Genomic DNA, 19207 nt, shown 5'->3' on the forward strand with positions numbered 1-19207 from the left:
TTTTGATTTTTAAGAAAATTAACGGTATTTCTCTCTTTCATGTTTTTTTCCTACAATTAGGATAGAGTTTTCTATCATTTTCCAACTTATAATCCATTATTACCCATTTATTGTGGTAGCTATAGTTTCTTGCATTATGGAAAAAATGTCTTAAGATTTATGATTTTAATTAAATGGATAAATTTATAAGAAATACGAAAAATAAATCTAGGTAAATCTAATATAGTTATTTCTTTGAATAAATGAGTTTGAATTCATGAATTTCTATTTTTAAAATCGGCTTACAATATAAAGTTTCATTAGCCTATTAGAGATAAATAAAATTTTGCTTAAAAAGTATATAAATTATTTTAAACTATTTATAAAAACTAATATATTGTGTATATATAATTATAAAAATTATGTATAAAAATTTATCGGTTCGGTTCGATTTTTTCTTTGATTTGCTTTTAGTAAAATCAAAACCAAACCAAATATTATCGATTTTTAAAAATTCAAAACCAAACCTAACCGAAGTAAATATCGATTTATTTAATCGGTTTGGTTTGGTTTTCGATTTTGATTGGTTTCTAATCAAACCGTGAACGCCTGGTCAAGAATATAGAAATAAACGGTGCGAACTTTGCTTCTGAAATATGAGAACACCCAAAAAAAATTGATGAGAGTAGAAGGTTGGATTATTTATTTTAGGGTAGAAGGTTGGATTATTAAATGATTAGATCAGGGCATAATTATCTTTGGTGTAGGATTCAATTGAATTTCCTTTTATCGGGAAATTATACGATACATAAACGAAATGTATACACGCACACTATTTAAAATGTTGAATTTCATTGACATAACTTCATATTTTAAGTGCAACATATTTCATCTTTTTGGAATTCTTTTACGCGAATTTCTGGTTTCGATGAATAGAGAAAAGAAAAAATAGGTAGAAGGACGACCATCAAAGAAAATAGTATTTTATGGACAAGCACTAAAACTCTCTTTAAAATGCAAATCCCTATACCCTAAATTGCAAGAATATAATTGAAGCTGCCATCACAAGCTACTCGAAACATGATGAAAGGTAATAAACAAGTTGGGAGAAATAAAATGAACAAGTAGGCTGCTGGTGGTCTGTTCAACTTAGTGGCGAAAGCGATGACCTACGAACATCAAGAAATGTCTCTCTACGATATTGAAGCTGGCCACAGGTGTAATACAATTCCCAGTTACTGCACGCGATCGATTGTATACTTAGGGAGGACCCAGGCTAATAACATTTTCTCAGGAGGAATACATCTTATAAATGCAGGAAGCAGTGATTTCATTCAAAACTATTATATAAATCCACTACTCAACAGACGCTACTCACCTGATGAATTCTCAGATATCCTCATGCAGTCTTACTCTTCATTTGTTCAGGTCCGGCTTCCTCTTCTGTGTACTAATTATTAGCGCTTCAACTATTTCCATAAACTAATTCAAAATCCACGCAACCTGCACAGAATTACTACGCATAACACTTGCGCACAAGAGCATTATCAAATGAAAATGCAACTAGGACTAACCTATTATAATGTCAATTTACCACGTAGTATTTTCGTATGATAGTAAGAGCCCTGGAAAATAAATTTTGAGTTCCAACACTCATTTGACAAATGGGAGCAAGCTAGCCCACGCATGAATCATAACAAGCACTTATCAAATTACAGAAACTTGGGATTGTTACAGGATGTACAAGGATGACATACACCTGAGTACCAGGTAGACTTATCCTGAAAAATAAGCTGGATATTATCACAATCTTTACTCCTGATACTGAGAACATCAATAATTCAGATCGAGATGTAATTATAAATCACAAACTGAGAAATATTATATGCAAATTGTTCAATTATACACAAATTCCACATGTTAATATCAGAAACAATCTATGGACAGAACCTCTATGATCTGGGAGCAAGGAGGATTGGGGTCACAACTCTGCCACCAACTGGTTGTTTGCCAGCTGCCATTACTTTGTTCGGTAGAGGAAGGAACCAGTGTGTTGCAAGACTGAACCAAGATGCAATCTCCTTCAACAATAAACTCAACAGGACATCTCAAAATTTAAAGAACAAGCTTTCCGGCCTCAAGCTCGTAGTATTTGACATCTATCAGCCTCTTTTGATCTGATCACAAAACCTGCAGAAAGAGGTAACATGCTGAAACTATTTCTCCCTTCTCCTTTTCCTTCCTTCCTTCTCAAACTCGCTTAACCTTCAAAAGTTTTCCAAAGCATAAACATGTACAAAATTTTATTGTCAACAAAAAGAACACAAGAAGACGTGTCTCATTTCTTGAAACTTGACATTAGGAAGCAATTTAAATTTCTAGAATGGGTTTATGCTACTGTATTCTAAAATCAAAAAGGTGAATTAGGAATGTTCCCCTTCTGGATCACATTTTCACTGATAATATTCCTTTCCCAGGATTTTTTGAATCAAGGAAGGCTTGCTGCGGGACTGGCACACTAGAAACATCATTCCTTTGTAATGCCAGGTCCATAGGAACATGCTCCAATGCTACAAACTACGTCTTCTGGGATGGATTTCATCCCTCAAAATCGGCAAATGAGAAGTTAGCTCAACGTCTGTTGGAACAGGGTTTTGACCTCATCTCTTAAAGCCTCAAAGTGGTCTACTTTGTAGTTCACCCCTTTCATGATAATGTTTATTACTTTCGAACTTGAAGTCAGTCTTGGTTCATACAAGCTAAAGTTTATCTCATATGAAAGCAGTTACAGCGAACCCTCAGGGGTTGGCCTGGTGGTAATTGGCTTGAGCCTTGGGGTGCTCCCTTTCAAGGTCTCAAGTTCGAAACCCACTGGGTGCAAACAATTTCTGAGGGCCATCGGACTGGGGTAAAACCCTGAATTAACCGTGGTGCACTTGCGGGAAACTCCTTGCCGAGGGCCTGTGCACCCCCGGGATTAGTCGGGGCTCAAAGAGACCCGGACACCCGGTGCTTAATCAAAAAAAAAAAATGAAAGCAGTTACAGCGAAGTACAACACGTCTGACAGCCTTCCCAACTTGGGAATATGTTCTTGGGTATTAGATATACTGTGACATGAAAGTCAACTGAAAGAACAGTTTTAATTAAGTCTTTTGAGTCATCCCATAAGATGAGCTCTATTCAACACTAAATATTCTACTTGATTAAAGTAAGTTATTAAGTACTGAATTACAGCCACAAAAAAAAAAGGCGAAGAAATTTAATCTTCTGGAATTTCCATCTTTCTTTTGGCGGTGGGGGAGGGGGTGATCTTCTGCTAGCTTTTGTGTTATACAACAAAGAGAAAACCACTTTACCTGCACAATAACTATGAAAGTTCGAAACCAGCATTGGAATTGATAGCATATAGAAGCTTTGCTCTCAAAGTACTCTGGCGTTTGTATGTTGGAAGCTGTCAAAGGCAGAAGGAAAATGCAGAGATTATTGCAAAATGTTCAAGTCAAAGAGGTCCTGTTGTTCAAGCTAGCTTGATTTTTCATTTAACAAAATACGAGTTGGTGCATCCAATGCCTCAAACTTAACGTATTATAATTTAAGACTTTACCTTGAGGGTGTTGTAGCAAGTAGAAGCTGAAGGAAGCCGATCAACATCCTGTCCGCCGAAAGTCGAAAATAGTGGCAAATCACACGAAACCTATATTTACGAAATTTCATTACTATTAAGCACTGGTAAGCAAAACAATTCAACTCTTTTGGGTGGAGAAAGTGCATACCTTGTGAATGGTGAAGGTTGGCTGCAGATGTTTGAATCCAAGCAAAGGAGCTCGCGAACAACTCGTCACAAACTTAAGCAGCAAACACCGTACTTTTGGTTCAAAATTCGCAAAGACCTAAACCACAAGAACAATTAGTTACAAATGCTTAATTGTCTTCATAGGTTCATTCTCCCACTTTAACACTAGCAACAACATACATATGGCCAGCTAACACAAAACAATAACAAATCTCTGCTTAGACCAAGTTCCTTAATGTTGAGAGATGTTTGTTTGTGACGGTTAAGTAGACGATGGTGGATATCACATTTGCAGTTTCTTAACATAGAAAATTCATGTATACCTCCCAAAAGAGTCACTGTCCGACTCCCTTCTGTGTAACCTCCAGTATAGCGTGTATTTTTCCTTAAATCATCAATGTCAATATCATGGTTTCCCCCTGAAAGCAACTGGATAAATACTTTGGATTAGCTGAAACGGAAGCATGCAGTCCAGCAAAGGAAAGCCTTTGTGACTCATGCGGCTTTCAACTGATTATCACACCAAATTAAAGCATATGCACTATTTGTAGTTTCTTTAAGCCTTTCATTTATTGTCTGCATGGCATGTCACATTTAACTTCCTTAATTTTAGAGAAATGTGGAGAACCAGTCAACCAGATAAGATAGAGCAAAGAGAAAAAAGAAAAATTGCAGAGGTGTTGCCAACACATTCTGCAATGCATTTACAAGCGAATCCTTGTTTTGAATAAGCAAAGAGACAAGGAAGTCAAAACCTAGCATGGAAAGAACAAGGAGAGATCAGTTGATGGTCGAATCTCATACCCCATGAGGAATACACTAACATTCTATGGATTGATGGTAGGATAACAGAGTAAGCGCATACGTATGCAAACAAACCAATAAGCAAGCCTGTTCTCTCTCTCTCTCTCTCTTGCCCACACACACATAGCGACTACATACACTTGCAAGAATATATACATCTGTAATAAAGCACAAGTCGAACTACAGAGGCATCCACCTCCATTGTACAATAGGGCAAGAAAATTGTACACAAAGTTCTGCTAAGATATGCACAAAGGGAATTACCTGCTTAAATTCACTTGCATTAAACAACTTTAACCAGGAAGGAGATATAAGGTCTGTCAATCCTCTATAAAATGCATTTGAGAAAGCAAGTATCTGCAATTGAGTGCTGGAAACAATAAGTCACTAATACCAGCAAAATGGGCATCTCAATGTAGGAGCAAAAGTATCGGTACCAGCCGATTTAGTTTAAAATCTGTCATTGCATGAACATATTGCAACATGTTCTCTTTTGTTACAGAGATATCCTTGCCACCAGGTTTAAGCTCAATAACAATGTGTTTTCCTAATGATTCTTCAGTAACTGTAAAATCCAATGCGAGGTCCTTGACATCACCATCATAGTGCTGCATAAAAAAAAAAAGGGCAGCCCGGTGCACTAAGCTCCCGCTATGCGCGGGGTCCGGGGAAGGGCCGGACCACAGGGGGTCTATTGTACGCAACCTTACCTTGCATTTCTGCAAGAGACAGTAATATAGTGCTGCATAAACCGAAACAAAATATATGTCTTATGCATAATTCCATTAAAATTGCTTTTAGAGGTTTGGGGTTGTTCATTAGTTAATTATGTTAGATTGCAACTTTATTACTGTCCTCAACAGAAAATTATCACTAGTATACTTACAAATAGGCGTGTCTATGTTCCATATTGATCAAACAACTAATACATTTCTATCCTTATTTTTTCATATAGTATTGGAGCCTTTACAATCTTATAACAGAACACTTCTTTGATTGGTAACGATCTTATAAGAGATTAGAAGCATTTACCTTAACAAACATCAGATTCCTGTATAGCTCAGGATCAAGTGTAGATAATTCATCAAGAAAGCTATAGCGGCCCAACAGCTTTTGCAAAAATACATGTGAAAAGGAATAATCTAGCAATATTCCCTCATAGAGCGCTTTGCCAACAATTCTCCCTAGAAACTCAATCATCTGAAATCCATTGTCCAAAAATCTTGCAGCTGTATTAGGAATTAGATGTCTGTCTGAGGTCAAGGTCTGTGTGAAGAGCCCGTACCTTACAAAATAGAACCAATTACAAAGACCTTCAGTCATTTCAGAGAGCAAAATATGAGATGGCTAACTGGATAACTACATAAGCACAGGCAACTCACTCAGGTGAGAAGGCTGCTTTGGCTATTTCGGTCAAGAATTCCTTGGACAACCCACCGTAGTCCAGGCCAGCCTCTGGAAGACCAAACTCATTCACGAAAGAGACGTGGATGCTGGACTTTAACCTTGATCCTAAGTTATTTAGTTGCTGAAATCCATCTTCAACAATATGACCACGACGAATTACTATCTCAACATTACGTGGACCAGGTCCAACAACTTCACCGGCCATTTTTCTTGATACTTTGTCCATGTTGATGAATTCTCTGAACATCTCAACCCTGCTAAGGACCAGAAATGATTTAGATTACTAATAGACCAGAAGAAAACAACTGGCACCCTTTAATCTAAATTGCAAGAAACAGTTGCATGCGTAATTCCAAAATGATAACTCTGGTGCAAGAACTACTCATATGAATTCATGTAAGTTGACATAGCAACATCTCTTTCTCTAGAAATCAAAAGAAAATTACTCTTTTCATGATTACATTGGACCTATGAGACTAACCTCCGCGGTTTGAGCCACAACATGCAACATCATCATATACAGTGGACCAACATATAAGCACAACAGAAAAGGGCCAAATATACCCCTCGTTATGGCAAAGGAATTCACGAGGGAAATTACTAGTGATAATCAATTTTTAATTGTAACTTCTGGATAAGGAATATAGAGTTCTGAACTTTTACCTTCCAGGAATTTCAGGCGCCAATAATCAAATCTCCAAAATATAAAATAAAAAAAATAAAAAATAAAACTAGATTTGGATTTGCTAAGTGCTAACTGCCAGTTAGGTCATTACTATTCTGGTTCTAGCACTAATTTTAATGTCAACTCTTATAAAAAATATATTGTTAGTTTACTATGTACATTTTTTAAACCATTTCACTTACACATGAATTCCTTTGCTTTGTAATGAAATTGAGTCAGGTAGTGGATAAAAGCATTGGGGCGGGTCTTTTTATTTCTGAGCTGACACATGTCATTCCACTAAAAATAAGGGTAAATCAGTGCCAAAGTTAAGGGGAGGAGCATATTTGGACCGAAAGTATAACAAAAGGGGTATATCTGGACCCAAAGTATAACGAGGGGGTATATTTAAACCATTTCTAATAGTACAGGGGTATATTTGACCCTTTTCCGCAAGTACAACTCCTAGTTATTATGAAAATAATCGGAAAAAGCACACAACCATGTTACATATGTATTATGTCATTAAAATGTTTAAAAGACGGAGTATAAGTCCATAAAGTTCCTTATTGGCAACACAAAAAGGAGGCTAATATATTTATATCTTAGACAAAGGTTCAGACAATAAAAAACCCAACCAAAAAGACTCATGAGTAAACTACCTTGATTCATGATAGAAACTTTATACTTCCAAGGTGTTAAAGGCACTAACAGTCAGCGTTGAAAGATACTACTGTCACAAATCAAATTTGGTGGTGTTGGTGTCATTAGCTTCCTCACCCCAGCAGGGGCTTCAAAAAAATACTGTAAGCACAATATGATGGCGTTCAAATGTTAAGGCTTGTTTTAGCATACAAGTTTCAAAAGTCTTTCTTTCTTTCTTAAACTCCGTGCCCAGTCAAACAGAGGCACATATATTGGGTCGGCAGTCGGCGGGAGTACCATACATCTTAAGGTGGAAAAGGAAGACTAAAACAAAGATATGAACAAACAGATATGAATCTTAACTAGTTCACCGGAACTAACAAAAGACGAAAGGCACAGAGAGTTGCGGACAAAATCCATGATCTGCCAGTGTCAAGCACGGGAAAGGAGCATTTGGATAAACTCTAGACGTTAGAAACTGTCGGAATAAGCTTAAAGGTAAATCAATGATGAATTATCAAAGCTTATGGTGAGTTTTTCATGTCAAAACTACCTTTCCTCAAATGGGAAAATGTGTGGGGTAACAGTAATGATGGAGCCCATGCTCAGAGAGGTTAATGCATCATCACCGTTTGAAGTAGCTGACAAAACTTCATGAGTCCTAGCAGCTACGGCAATGGGCGGCCGATTATTTCTACCTGGTGAAAGCCACAAAGTAGGAGGGCAAAATTGGTGCCTGCAATCCCTTTCATACAATAAATGAAGACATTTGATAGCAGAATCTGTCAGAGGTCTACTTTCAGGACCAATATTGTGCGCCATTGTGTTATAAGCCAATGTATTCAGCACGGACACAATTTTCTGCTGCTGCTCCAATGTAAAGGGAACCTACATTCACGCAACTCTTACTTTCAGGATTTATTAATATCATTCTAAAGATATTGAGAAATCAAATATTGCATGAAATATTGAAGTGAAAAAGAAATCTGACCTGTTTCTCATAAAACTCCTGGTCATCAAGAACTAACAACAGGTGTGAATAACTAGCGCAAAACAGATGTAGTAGACAAGCCAAATCTTTTGATATGCCATCAGGACCCTGCCTTAGCAGTTCAATGTCCCACATATCAGAATAATGCTCGTCAATATGCACTGTATTTGATTTTCCATCAAGCCGATCCAGACTTTTGAACTCAGTTTGTGATTTCCCAGTTATCTTTTGAAATACGCTAGCCCATTTGCTGCCTATATCTTTAGAAGAATGTTTTTGCTTTCTCTCAGAAATTTTACTTTCTTCCACATATTTGCCCTTACCAACAAGATTCTTTCCAGGAAAAAGTGATTCTTCGAGGGTTCCCCACAGGTTAGAAAGGAACCCAGGAGTAAATGATAGCATGTTGAGAACTGGCATTGCCCCCAGCAGCGGATTCAAACTAGAAAATATCCTGAGCATCCATGAATAGTAGTAAGCAACATCAAGCAATTCACAGCTCCCAGAAGATTCTGCTCCGCATGAGGGTAGACTTTCAGCTCTCTGAATGAGACCATCTTTCTCCAACACTAGAAGTTCCATAAGATGCTTCTGCAGGCAAACAGGCTTAAAAAGGTCCATATACGACATCTGCAAGGATCCAAAAGTTTTCTCGGCTTCAACAGAATTTCCGTCACCTTGAACTTCTTGGTTCTCCTTTCTCACCCATCCAGCCCTTTCAATCTGAGTCAATAATTTCTCCGCCAGCGTAATTACTACACGGACATAGGATTGACGGTCTATACCAGACAGAGGCGGAGCTAGGATTTGAAGCTTGTGGGTTCGGGATTCTAATTCGTTTAAGTTACAGGGTTCTAAATTAACAATGTATACATATTCAATGAATTTTTCACCACAAATACAGGGTTTAGACCAAAGTTACTGGGTTCGGCCGCACCCCCGACTACCATGCTAGCTCCGCCCCTGATACCAGACACTAACTTTCCAGAATCTAAGATATTGCTTTCACTGCCAGTAGCAAGGTATATAAAATTTCCAAGAGCCCAACCAACTGGTGGCATCACCCTGTCGTGAGAAAAACTTGTCATCTGATCCATATCTGACATATCCTTTAAAATTTGCTCCTTTGACATCTGTCATCACCTGTCACAGTTTAATCAATCCCTTCGCATTCTAATAACCATAATTTCACTAGAAATAATGGAAAATATGGATGCTAATTCAACTCAGGGGAGGTACCAATATAGTACAAACTAATTGTTGATATAGAGATGATCACCAAAATGAAGATGGGAAGTGTTAACGCAAGATGCATCAGAATTTAAGGAAAATTACAGTCAAAATGTCCAGCTTTTCCGTATAAGATATACTTTGTTAACAAACTACAGCATCAAGGATTACTAAGAGTGTTCAAAATCATTTGTCTTACTCTTTTAAGTATGTAAGGGGTCTATAAATTTTCTTTAAAAATAAGGTAACAAAAATAGATAAGAGGCACATAACTTTCAGTACAATAACAAAATCATTTACAACATTTCTACTACACCACAAAAAACATGATGTGCAAGCATTTAAGCAGAACAAAATACGAGATAAGGCTTTATCAAAACATCTATGGTTCCTTTCCATCCAAATTATCCAAATTGACAGTAAGGGATAACTCTCTATATATGCTTTGGCTATTTTTATACTTTGTATCTAGCAACAGTTCACTGCATCTTATAGATTGTCAAACTTCGCCCATAGTCCCCCAAAATAAGTTTACAAACATACACGATGTCTATCTATCTATCTATCTATCTATCTATCTATATATATATATATATATATATATATATATATATATATATATATGTACCATGCAAGAAATGTGTTTACAAATGCAGAATGTTTTCTTCAGCAGTAACATCTGCGGCATAAGTGGAATCCGTTATTGGGTGGATAGCACAGCACGAAGCATGCCTAGCTAAAGTGTCTAATTATGAAGATGCTAAAGTATGTTCCACTCACATGCTAACAAAAAATGATAAAGTATGTTCCACTCACATGCTAACAAATAATGATTCGATTGAGGATGATGAAAGAGAACTCTTGGTTCAGTTCAACGCCGCTAACGACAGAAAATAAAATTGATGAAATTCTATTAAGTTTGACTCAGTGTGATCATTTATGAAAGAACAACTCTAATTAGAAGAAGGTGTTTGAAAGTGAAAGCGAAAAAATCACTATGTAAATCCCGAAAGAAAGAAGTAAATGTGTACATCCACTTGATTCAGTGCCATAGCAGTCATATTACTTGAACCAATAACTAATAATCTACAATATCACAATCTTCTTCACCCCCACGAACTCATATGATTTTCGGTACTTTTTCTGTTCTGTCCTTTTTTGGTATCTCCAAACTGCATCTTGCTACGGCTTCAAACAAATTTCCAGAAAGAAAGCTATAGTAAAGCTTTTTTCTGATATAATAAAGATATTTGATGATCTTTCACCAATAAGAAACAGGAAGAAAACGAATTAGCGGACAAGTTTCCAGGCTTTATGCATGATTTCATCGTCTATGTAAGGGCGCAAAGACCACATGCTGGAGTAGCTCTCCAATTCTCCAGAAGGTGAAGTGAGGTTAAGGGAAGAAACAATCTTTTCCTGTGACAGGAAAAAAGGAATATATGTTACACGCTAAGCTAATTCTAACCCGACTATAAAGAATATCTTGGACAGAAAAAGATCGTTACCTGCATTGTGTAGTCACTTTTTACCATGGAGTACACTATTGCCATTAGTGTTGCAGTATCGATGACCTCATGTTTCAGAGGATCAATAGATTGCGCTTCTATCTACATAGGCATATTATGAAAAAATCAGGTAACATAAACAGTCATAAAACACATATAGGCTCAAGGTCAGTTAAAGATCATGATTAATTTAGATAATTTTTTTCTTTTAAGCAATAAGCACTCTATTAATTAAAAATTGGAAATTTGAGTGAACACTATGAGTGGACTATTCTGGAACTCAAATCCAGATTATAATCACATAATAACCGTTTCCAACTGGAACTTAACTATTCAAATAGCTGACCATCAACAAGCTTGAGACTTAAAATTCAGGATTCAGAATCATTTCAACAGTTTAGCAACACAAATGGCCATTTACTGTGATTTTTTAGCAATCCGAAGCAAAATGAACCTTTGTTAAGAACTTGTGAATGTGTTGGAGTGTGTAGGATTTTCGAAGCAAAATGAACTTTGGTTAATACGTAAGCTAGAAAATTAAGACGTAAGCTAGAAAATTAAGTGTGTAGAATTTTCATAATACAGGGGTGCTAAGTGTTCGATTTAGAAATACAGGGAGTGTATCTAAAACTGAGTGAAATTATAGGGATGTTTAGCGTAATTTACCCTAAGAAATAAGCATGTATGAACTAATTAAAATCGGAAGTTTGAGTGAACATTATGAGTTCAAAAGAAAAAAGGATCTTACTCCATCATGACAGGTTTCCAATGAATGTGTACCATTGTCCACATTTAGTTCCCCCCTTTGAGCCAAACTACAGTTTATTGATTGCAATATAGCTTCCGCATCCTTTAGAAGACATGCAAGTTCATCAACTACACACTTTGCTGCAATTAAACATCAGCACTTTATAATTTAAAGGCCAAACCCATCGGGAGCCACCTGAGATGCTCCAGATCTTTCACTTAGACACCTCAACTTAGGGGTGTTTCTATTGAGCACTTACACTACTTAAAATTTGTTTTAATTTGACACTTTTTGCATAATCAGCCAAATATGTGAAGTGAGTGTGATTCACTCGCTGATGACGTGGCAAGGTGACGAATTAAATAAAGACATGTGGCATATGTATTCAAGATAATTATTAAAAATAAAATATGACTAGAAGCAATATTTTTGCACTATTTAGTTAATTAAAAAAAAGTCCTAATTTTCCAAGCACCACCTCGATCCACCTCCCATTTTCTTCAACCTCCATTCCCCTCTGCCATAACCACTACTTCCACAGCTTTCAATTGACTACAATTTATGAAATCTAAAAATCTTTCCTTCAATTATAATTTTCCATCTTTAAGTGAGCTTTAATGGAGTCATCTCAATTTCTTCAATCCAAACTAACAAACTAGTGATTTTGATGGCTCCTTCAATTGATTTTGAATTATGGAAAGGTGAAATTATGTTTTCTCTTTAACTGGGTTTCATTTCTTGAATATAGTGGTGGCCATGGAAACGGAGATAATATTATGTTCTCTTTAATTGGGTTTCATTTCTTGAATATAGTGGTGGCCATGGAAACGGAGTTAATATTTTCTTCAAACAGTGATTTCGACAGCTCCATCCTCTTTATATAGATCATTGCATCTACATGTGCCATCAACAATTTGGAGCTAGAGATTGTGGAGTTTGTCTCAATTTTTTGAATTCTTAACCCAATTGGGTCTCAATTAGAAGGATGGAGATTTAGTGATTCTTGTGGGAGATTTAGAGGAAGAAGAAATTGAGTTGAAATTGCAAGAATCTGGAGAATCCTTGTGGTTTCTATGGCCCATTTGGTGGCTTTTAGAGATATGGTGAAGAAAGTGGTAGGAGGGAGGAAGAAGATGAAGGAGAAAAAAAAAACGAAAACACAAAATTATTCTCTTTCACGCTCTAAAAAAATGTGAAGGACACGCACATTGCCACATCTGCAAAAAGTGTCTAATAACACATTTCAAGTTAAGTTCAGGTGTCTAAATGGAACAGGGCGTACTTGAGGTGTCTAAGTGAAAGATCTGGAGCACCTCAGGCGGCTCCCGATGGGTTTGGCCTAATTTAAATCTTCAAATCCAATTGGTAAAATCATGTAACTGTTTACTTAACATAAAAACTGTAAAGGAGAATATTTTATGCAGGGTAACTGCCAAATTAACAAACCAACAGTAGCACTAAATAAGCTCGCACATCTTGCTTGTACAAGTAATGTGTCTGTGTTCACAATCTTGCACAACGCTCTGTAAAATCAAACACACATAGCACCATATGTGCTCTAAACCAAGAGATTTAATGTGATTTCATATGTTGAAATAGGATTTCCCCTCTATCATGTTAATCTTCACGGGTACCAGCGTGTGTAGTATGTGGTGCTGAAAAATAAGGCGCCACTTAACATACTTCTATCAGCCATCCACGGATTGTGGATCTCACTTTAATTTTCTCGTTAACTGTGCATCAGCATCGCATCTATAATTAACTTGGCGCAGAATTAGTTGGATGAGGAGTCTTTCCAATCACTTCTTTGCTAGTTAGCTTAATACAATTCAGACTTTCCACATATCCAACAATAGGGATAAATTAATCCCGTGAAAATTCTCATTTAGCAAGATAAAGCCACAAATGCAAACGTACCCTAAACTAGCTATGTCCCAGCAACTATCTTTAGGTGTATCTGGTCATAAAGGAACCACAACTGCTGCTTTTTTTTTAAATAATCGTGTTGTCTAGGCTAGCTTGCGTGCACCTCGACTAATTTCGCGGGGTACCTGCTACCTCCCACCAGCACAATTACCGGGTAACTCTATCCACCAAGGCTTGGACGAATAGGAAGAAAATCACTTACTGTTTTTGTCTCTGCTAGGATTTGAGCCTGAGACCTCATGGTTCTCAACCACTAAGCCACATCCTTGTGTGTAAAAGGAACCGCAAGTGTTTTGACGGCATCTCAACTTCAACCTACTCCCTCAAAGTTAGATGCTTAGTTAGCGTTTTTAGCTGGAACCTAAGTTACTCGGACTCATCATTTTCGGCGCTGCACCCGTGTCGACACGACATGGGTATGGGTATGGGTGTGGGTGTGGGTGTGGGATCCGTACCCGATCTAGTCAACCGCTTTTGATACTTTGACCAAAATCAACGGAGAAATTCCGGACAAATCCAATGATTTTTATAATCAAAACAAAAGCTGAGATGGACTTAAAGAAAATAGAATACCTTATATACTGAAATTTCTATGTCACTCCTTTTCCTCTTATCTCCTTCCGGGATTCTCCTCTTGATCAATATTTTCTCCTCAAGTTTTCCACATAATATCTCATAATTTAGGTTTTATAGTTCTATTTTTTGACATTTCAATTATTTTTAGCCGAATCCCCGCACCCGTATCCATACCTGGATCCGTATCTCCGAATCTTAGAATTTAGATCATGAAGGATCCGACCTCTAGATCCGCACCCGTATCGGACACCCGCACCCGAGTCCGAGTAACTTAGGCTGGAACTATCTCACCCCTGTAAATACTACTTTTTGGGTTTTGTTAGCTCCCTGACCTTAGCATAGCATGGGATACACTCTGATAGTAAAATTTCTTGCTAGTCCAGGTAGAGTAACAATGTGAAGACGAAATAGAAAAATATTAATTCAGGACAGATAATACCTTTGTTTACGTGATCCTGAAGTCCAAGGTGGCATGTATGTACTTGTGTGCAGAAGCAGAATCCAAGTTATGAAGCGAAATAACACCAAATAAGTTCTAAAGAAAAAAGATTGGAAATGAAAAGGAGAAATTCAACTGGTCGATATGCATAGATACGTCAAAAATCAAAATCACACAGACCGATTTGTGGTCATTCTTGTTAATTTATAGATAGGTCAAAAATTTTGAAACAAGATAATAGTCTACTATATGGAAAAGAAATAAGCGAAACAGAATTATACAAACTAAACTCTGGCAGCGAGAACGAAATGACAATATGACATATTCCACATAAGTAGCAAGTATGCAATATGTATCAATGCAAAAAACTCAAATGTCATAAAAACAAGAGAGAAAGAGGTAAAGATTCCAGAGTTGTTAAAACATACACTTGGACATATTTTGTACAGAATCATGAGCATTCAAACATCCAGCTTCAATGTAGGAGGAAAGCCTCTCGGTTTCATTATCTCTAATAATGCGGTCGACCAATTCAGAATTCTTTTCAATTGGTTGGCGCCGCAGATACTCTGACAAAAGCAACGCAAACTAGTTAGGTTCAATAAAGAGTATTACACAGCATTTATATTATTCTTGGAGTAAATTCATTCAAATGGATGCTATACAACACTCACCGAGTCCTTGTTGAAAACCAACTAGTAATCTACTTCCCACTTCTGCTAATTCATCAAATTTTGTAATCCTGCAATACAGAGTGAATCAACCTAAGTAATAGCTTGATTACTCAAAACGAAAAAAAAAAAAAAAAAAGCTATGGCTTCACTTTAAGAAAAATCTGGTTTTTATTATAGAAATTTCCATTTGGCCATTTCTTAATTAACAAACTCGAATTATTTGCTTGTAAATTAAATTGAAATAAAGCCCGACACAAAAGAAGAAAAAGCAGGTAGTTAGAGTTGTGAATAAAACCTAGTCATGAAGTCTGAAAAGGTTTGAAAGATGTTGTGTTTAGCTTTATACATGGTATCACCATCTTCTATTTCCATGCTACGAGAAAAAACAAGAACAGGCGGGAGGGGGGAACGGCACACAGTTTCGCCTGCGAGCTTCCTGTTGTCGGCGGCTAGTAGGTATATAGAGTGACTTCTTGGCTAAACGGTAAAGGCAAATATACCCTTGTACGGTCAAATAATTATTCCTTATATTTTGGGTCTTAGCTTATACTATTTGACCCTTTTTCAATAGCTAAATTGATATTCATATATATTTTTATCAACTTATATGATTGGATAGGGTTGCTTAATCAGTAATGTTTAGTCTCAATGTTGAAGAGAATACGTATATTAAATCAAATTTATAAATTTTGGTAATTAAATTTATATTTCTTTTATATGAATGGAAGTCTAATCAGGAATGTAAGAAAGAATGAAAAAGAATGGCCAATTTGAATTAGAGTTTAAGTTGGTGTATTAAGAGTGTATAAGTTTTTTTATACTATTAGATAAAATTGATCTATAATAATAGGTAGATTCAAGATTATAAATTTCTTGAGAAGGCATTTTAACAAATATCCTTTGATGACCTGGTAATATAATTAATATTTTACCCTATATATATAACTTAAATTCAGTTAAAAATTATTGAATGACCCTTGTTGTTTGATTGAATAGACAAATGAGTACGAGCAGGGACGAATTTGTGTGTAAAATTTGGGCATGAGAATTCATGGTCTTTCCGCAAAACTAAATGTTATATGTACATATTTTACCAAGAGGAGTGATGATCAATTGCCACTTGATGCATTTTTTTCTCTCCTTTCTTTAGTAGTGCACACGTTCTAAAAATCTTAAATTCGTCTCTAACTACAAGTAGGGGTGTACAAAGTAAACCGATAAACCGCACCAAACCGAGTCAAACCGAGAAAAAAACCCGACTAGTGGTTTGGTTTGACTTGGTTTGGTGTTGAAAAAAAACCCGACCATAATTGGTTTGATTTGGTTTTAGCTAAAAAAAGTCAAACCGAACCAATCCAACCCGACATTATATGTATTCAATTTTTAAAATATTTTATACATAAAAATATTTATTTGTAATGTAAATTATAAATATTTCTTAAATTTTTTCGTAGTTTTTTTTTTATCTATTATCATATTATTCAAGCTTGAACTTAGAATTTTGAATGTGTATAAGTTTTATATCCTATGGATGTTAGTAACTCATATAAAGTCCAAACCAAAACCAACTCAACACTAATACTAACGAAAGAAATTCAATTTACCACTAGGAATGACAATAATGTTGGATATCTATTCTTTAGTTTTGCATAATTGGTTTAGAGAGTGAAGATACATAACTTAAGTTTTTTTTTCTTGTCATGTAATTAATACTACTTATTAGCCGTACTCATTTTAGCATGACTTGTAATTTTTAGATTATGGTCATTTTCTTTATGGCTTATTAATTAGCAATATTTATTTTAACCGATTTTATTATCTTTTGTTGAATATTTTAATACAATGTCATTACTCTTCTCACATTTTGTGTTATTTTCTTATGAAACACCTTAATTACATAGTTGTATCTTGTTAGGACTAAAGAAATATTTGAAGTAAAAGTTATATGCTTTGTATCAAGATTATTTCGAAAAAAAACCTGAATAACCCGAGAAAATCCGAGGTTGAAAAATTCAAATTTTATTGGTTTGATTTGGTGTATAAATTTAAAAACCTGACGCAATTGGTTTGGTTTGGTGTTTAAAAAATCCGAACCAACCCGATCCATGTACACCCTTAACTACAAGAGACTTGATTTCATAAAATTCAAAAATAAAAATAAACATTGCGAACCTTGCTTATTGAAGCATTCAACTAAAGTTTGAGAATACCCACAAAAAAAAAAAAAAAACATTGCTGAGGGTAGAAGGTTGCTGGTGGTCTTATTTTTTACATGCTTGCTAGTAGTAGATATTTTTTTTTGCCTCAATAGGATTAGTAAGGTAAAACCTAGCTCCCCTTACTTGTACTTTTTCCTTTGTGATTTATTTGTAAGGGGTTATGCTGATGCTCATTGCACAGAGGCAGACCCACATGGAAGAGTGAGAGTGCTCTTCGAAAAAAATTATGTATATATATTTGTATATACATTGAGAAATTAGTATATATTCAATTGTGCATTCTAACAAATGAAAGTGTTTTTGGGGCACGTTGGTTGCAACTGTTGCTTCCTTTACATGTCACCTCGGATCGAAACCGAATGTCACTTTTAATTATTTTTTAAGCCTATTTTTAGGAAAACAATAAGCGTTAAATGAGCTAACCCAGATTCGAACCTGCACTGTCACCACATATTGCACAATCTTAGCTACTGAGCTATCTCTTTCATTTGCTATACTATATTAAATTTTATTTATTACACATATTTAACCTATATACTTGTATTTTGACAACTGCTACGCTATTAGTGATCAATCAGACACAATATTATTCTTCAGTCGTCGTTACAAAATTTGACGATGTTTATGTTAAGATAATAATGTCCCGCCGTCTTAAAATCCTAAATCCGCCTTGAAAGGTTCATTTCATGATGCTATCTATGACATGTGCTACTTATTGCTTCACTAATTATAGCTATGGATCAGCTTAGGTAGCCTCTTTGGTTTACAACGTATTTGTACTCTCTTTTTCTGTTCTTTAAAACCGGCGCCGGAGTTAAAACATCCCGAGATAGGGGCCGAAGTTGACGACCATCACAACTCATTGGAATAACTTACGTGTTCTTTTTCACTTTTTATCTTCACTTTTCTTTTCTTCCTATGCTAAACACTAATCTATCAACATAGGTATCAACAATGATAATTTTTCTATTGGCATTTCGCCCAAAGAAATTGAAGCTCTATTTGGCAAGAAGCAAAAAAAGTTGAAGAAGAAAGGCTAAAATTGATCTCATGTCAGATTTTGAGACGGTATATGATCAAAATGTCCCGTGAAGAAGGTCCCCTGTTGCTGGGTTAATGACTTCTCCAAGTAAGATATTTTGTTCTTGATGAGCTTGAGGATATTTTATAAAATAAAAAAAGATCAACCATGTGACATAAGAAGGCACCGTCAGAAATAGACGGAAAAGTTAATGGAGGGACGTTTTTGGTCAAATATGAAGAACTTAAGGGATGTTTGCAATTAAGTAAAATATTATAAGGATGAGATGAAAGTTAGCTAAAACAAGAGGGATGATATTGGTCAAATATATTGGACGTATACGTGCTTGTCTAATTTATTTTATAGCTCTAGCTTTTTATATATCTTTTGAGCATCTTTCATGTATAGAGAACCGAAGTTACGTTATCCTTCCTCAAATTGTATTTTCTTTGTTAAGGTTTTGGTCTATAGTCCTCTTCTATTTTGTTTTGATTATCTTTCTCTTAAAGCCATGGTTCCTGTTTGTGTTCGTTGGCTTCCCTCTCCAATTTCTCCCCCGAACTCGAACGTTAAATTTTTTAA

General features: G+C 35.8%; 2 protein-coding genes and 1 pseudogene across 4 annotated transcripts; 1 reads left to right on the forward strand and 2 right to left on the reverse strand.

Annotated features, from left to right (window-relative positions):
* The first annotated feature begins 1043 nt into the window (after positions 1-1043).
* On the forward strand, positions 1044-2650 carry LOC132629948 (GDSL esterase/lipase At5g03810-like; annotated as a pseudogene).
* LOC132629761 (E3 ubiquitin-protein ligase UPL7-like) lies at positions 1669-9417 on the reverse strand. The gene is given in 13 exon segments (XM_060345115.1): positions 1669-2244; positions 3337-3431; positions 3585-3674; positions 3754-3870; positions 4097-4109; positions 4111-4202; positions 4842-4934; positions 5015-5185; positions 5610-5862; positions 5960-6241; positions 7847-8181; positions 8285-9138; positions 9255-9417. Coding segments are annotated over 12 exon segments (2547 nt in total). The 3' UTR covers positions 1669-2244; positions 3337-3347.
* Positions 9418-10403: 986 nt separating this feature from the next.
* LOC132629946 (uncharacterized) lies at positions 10404-15883 on the reverse strand. 3 transcript variants are annotated; one of them, XM_060345379.1, is made up of 7 exons: positions 15681-15883; positions 15386-15453; positions 15140-15280; positions 14712-14753; positions 11771-11898; positions 11023-11124; positions 10404-10933 (listed from the first exon to the last, which is right to left on the reverse strand). In XM_060345379.1, the coding sequence occupies exons 1-7, from the start codon at positions 15755-15757 to the stop codon at positions 10805-10807; spliced, it is 687 nt and encodes a 228-aa protein (XP_060201362.1). In that variant the 5' UTR covers positions 15758-15883; the 3' UTR covers positions 10404-10804. The 3 variants fall into 3 exon arrangements, with proteins under 3 accessions (XP_060201362.1, XP_060201361.1, XP_060201363.1); XM_060345378.1 differs by having other exon boundaries at positions 11771-11910; positions 15681-15881; XM_060345380.1 differs by lacking the exon at positions 14712-14753 and having other exon boundaries at positions 11771-11910; positions 15681-15882.
* Between the last annotated feature and the right edge of the window lie 3324 nt (positions 15884-19207).

Source organism: Lycium barbarum, chromosome 3 (assembly GCF_019175385.1).
Source record: "Lycium barbarum isolate Lr01 chromosome 3, ASM1917538v2, whole genome shotgun sequence".
Lineage (NCBI taxonomy): Eukaryota > Viridiplantae > Streptophyta > Magnoliopsida > Solanales > Solanaceae > Lycium > Lycium barbarum.

What these genes read in the sequence shown, in the direction of transcription:
- LOC132629946 (XM_060345378.1), bottom strand. Translation starts at nt 15,757, where the DNA reads ATGGAAATAGAAGATGGTGATACCATGTATAAAGCTAAACACAACATC. An exon ending in TTTTCAGACTTCATGACTAG is followed by an intron (nt 15,454 to 15,680) that starts GTTTTATTCACA and finishes TCTGTATTGCAG; the next exon opens with GATTACAAAATTTGATGAAT. An exon ending in TGGTTTTCAACAAGGACTCG is followed by an intron (nt 15,281 to 15,385) that starts GTGAGTGTTGTA and finishes TGCTTTTGTCAG; the next exon opens with AGTATCTGCGGCGCCAACCA.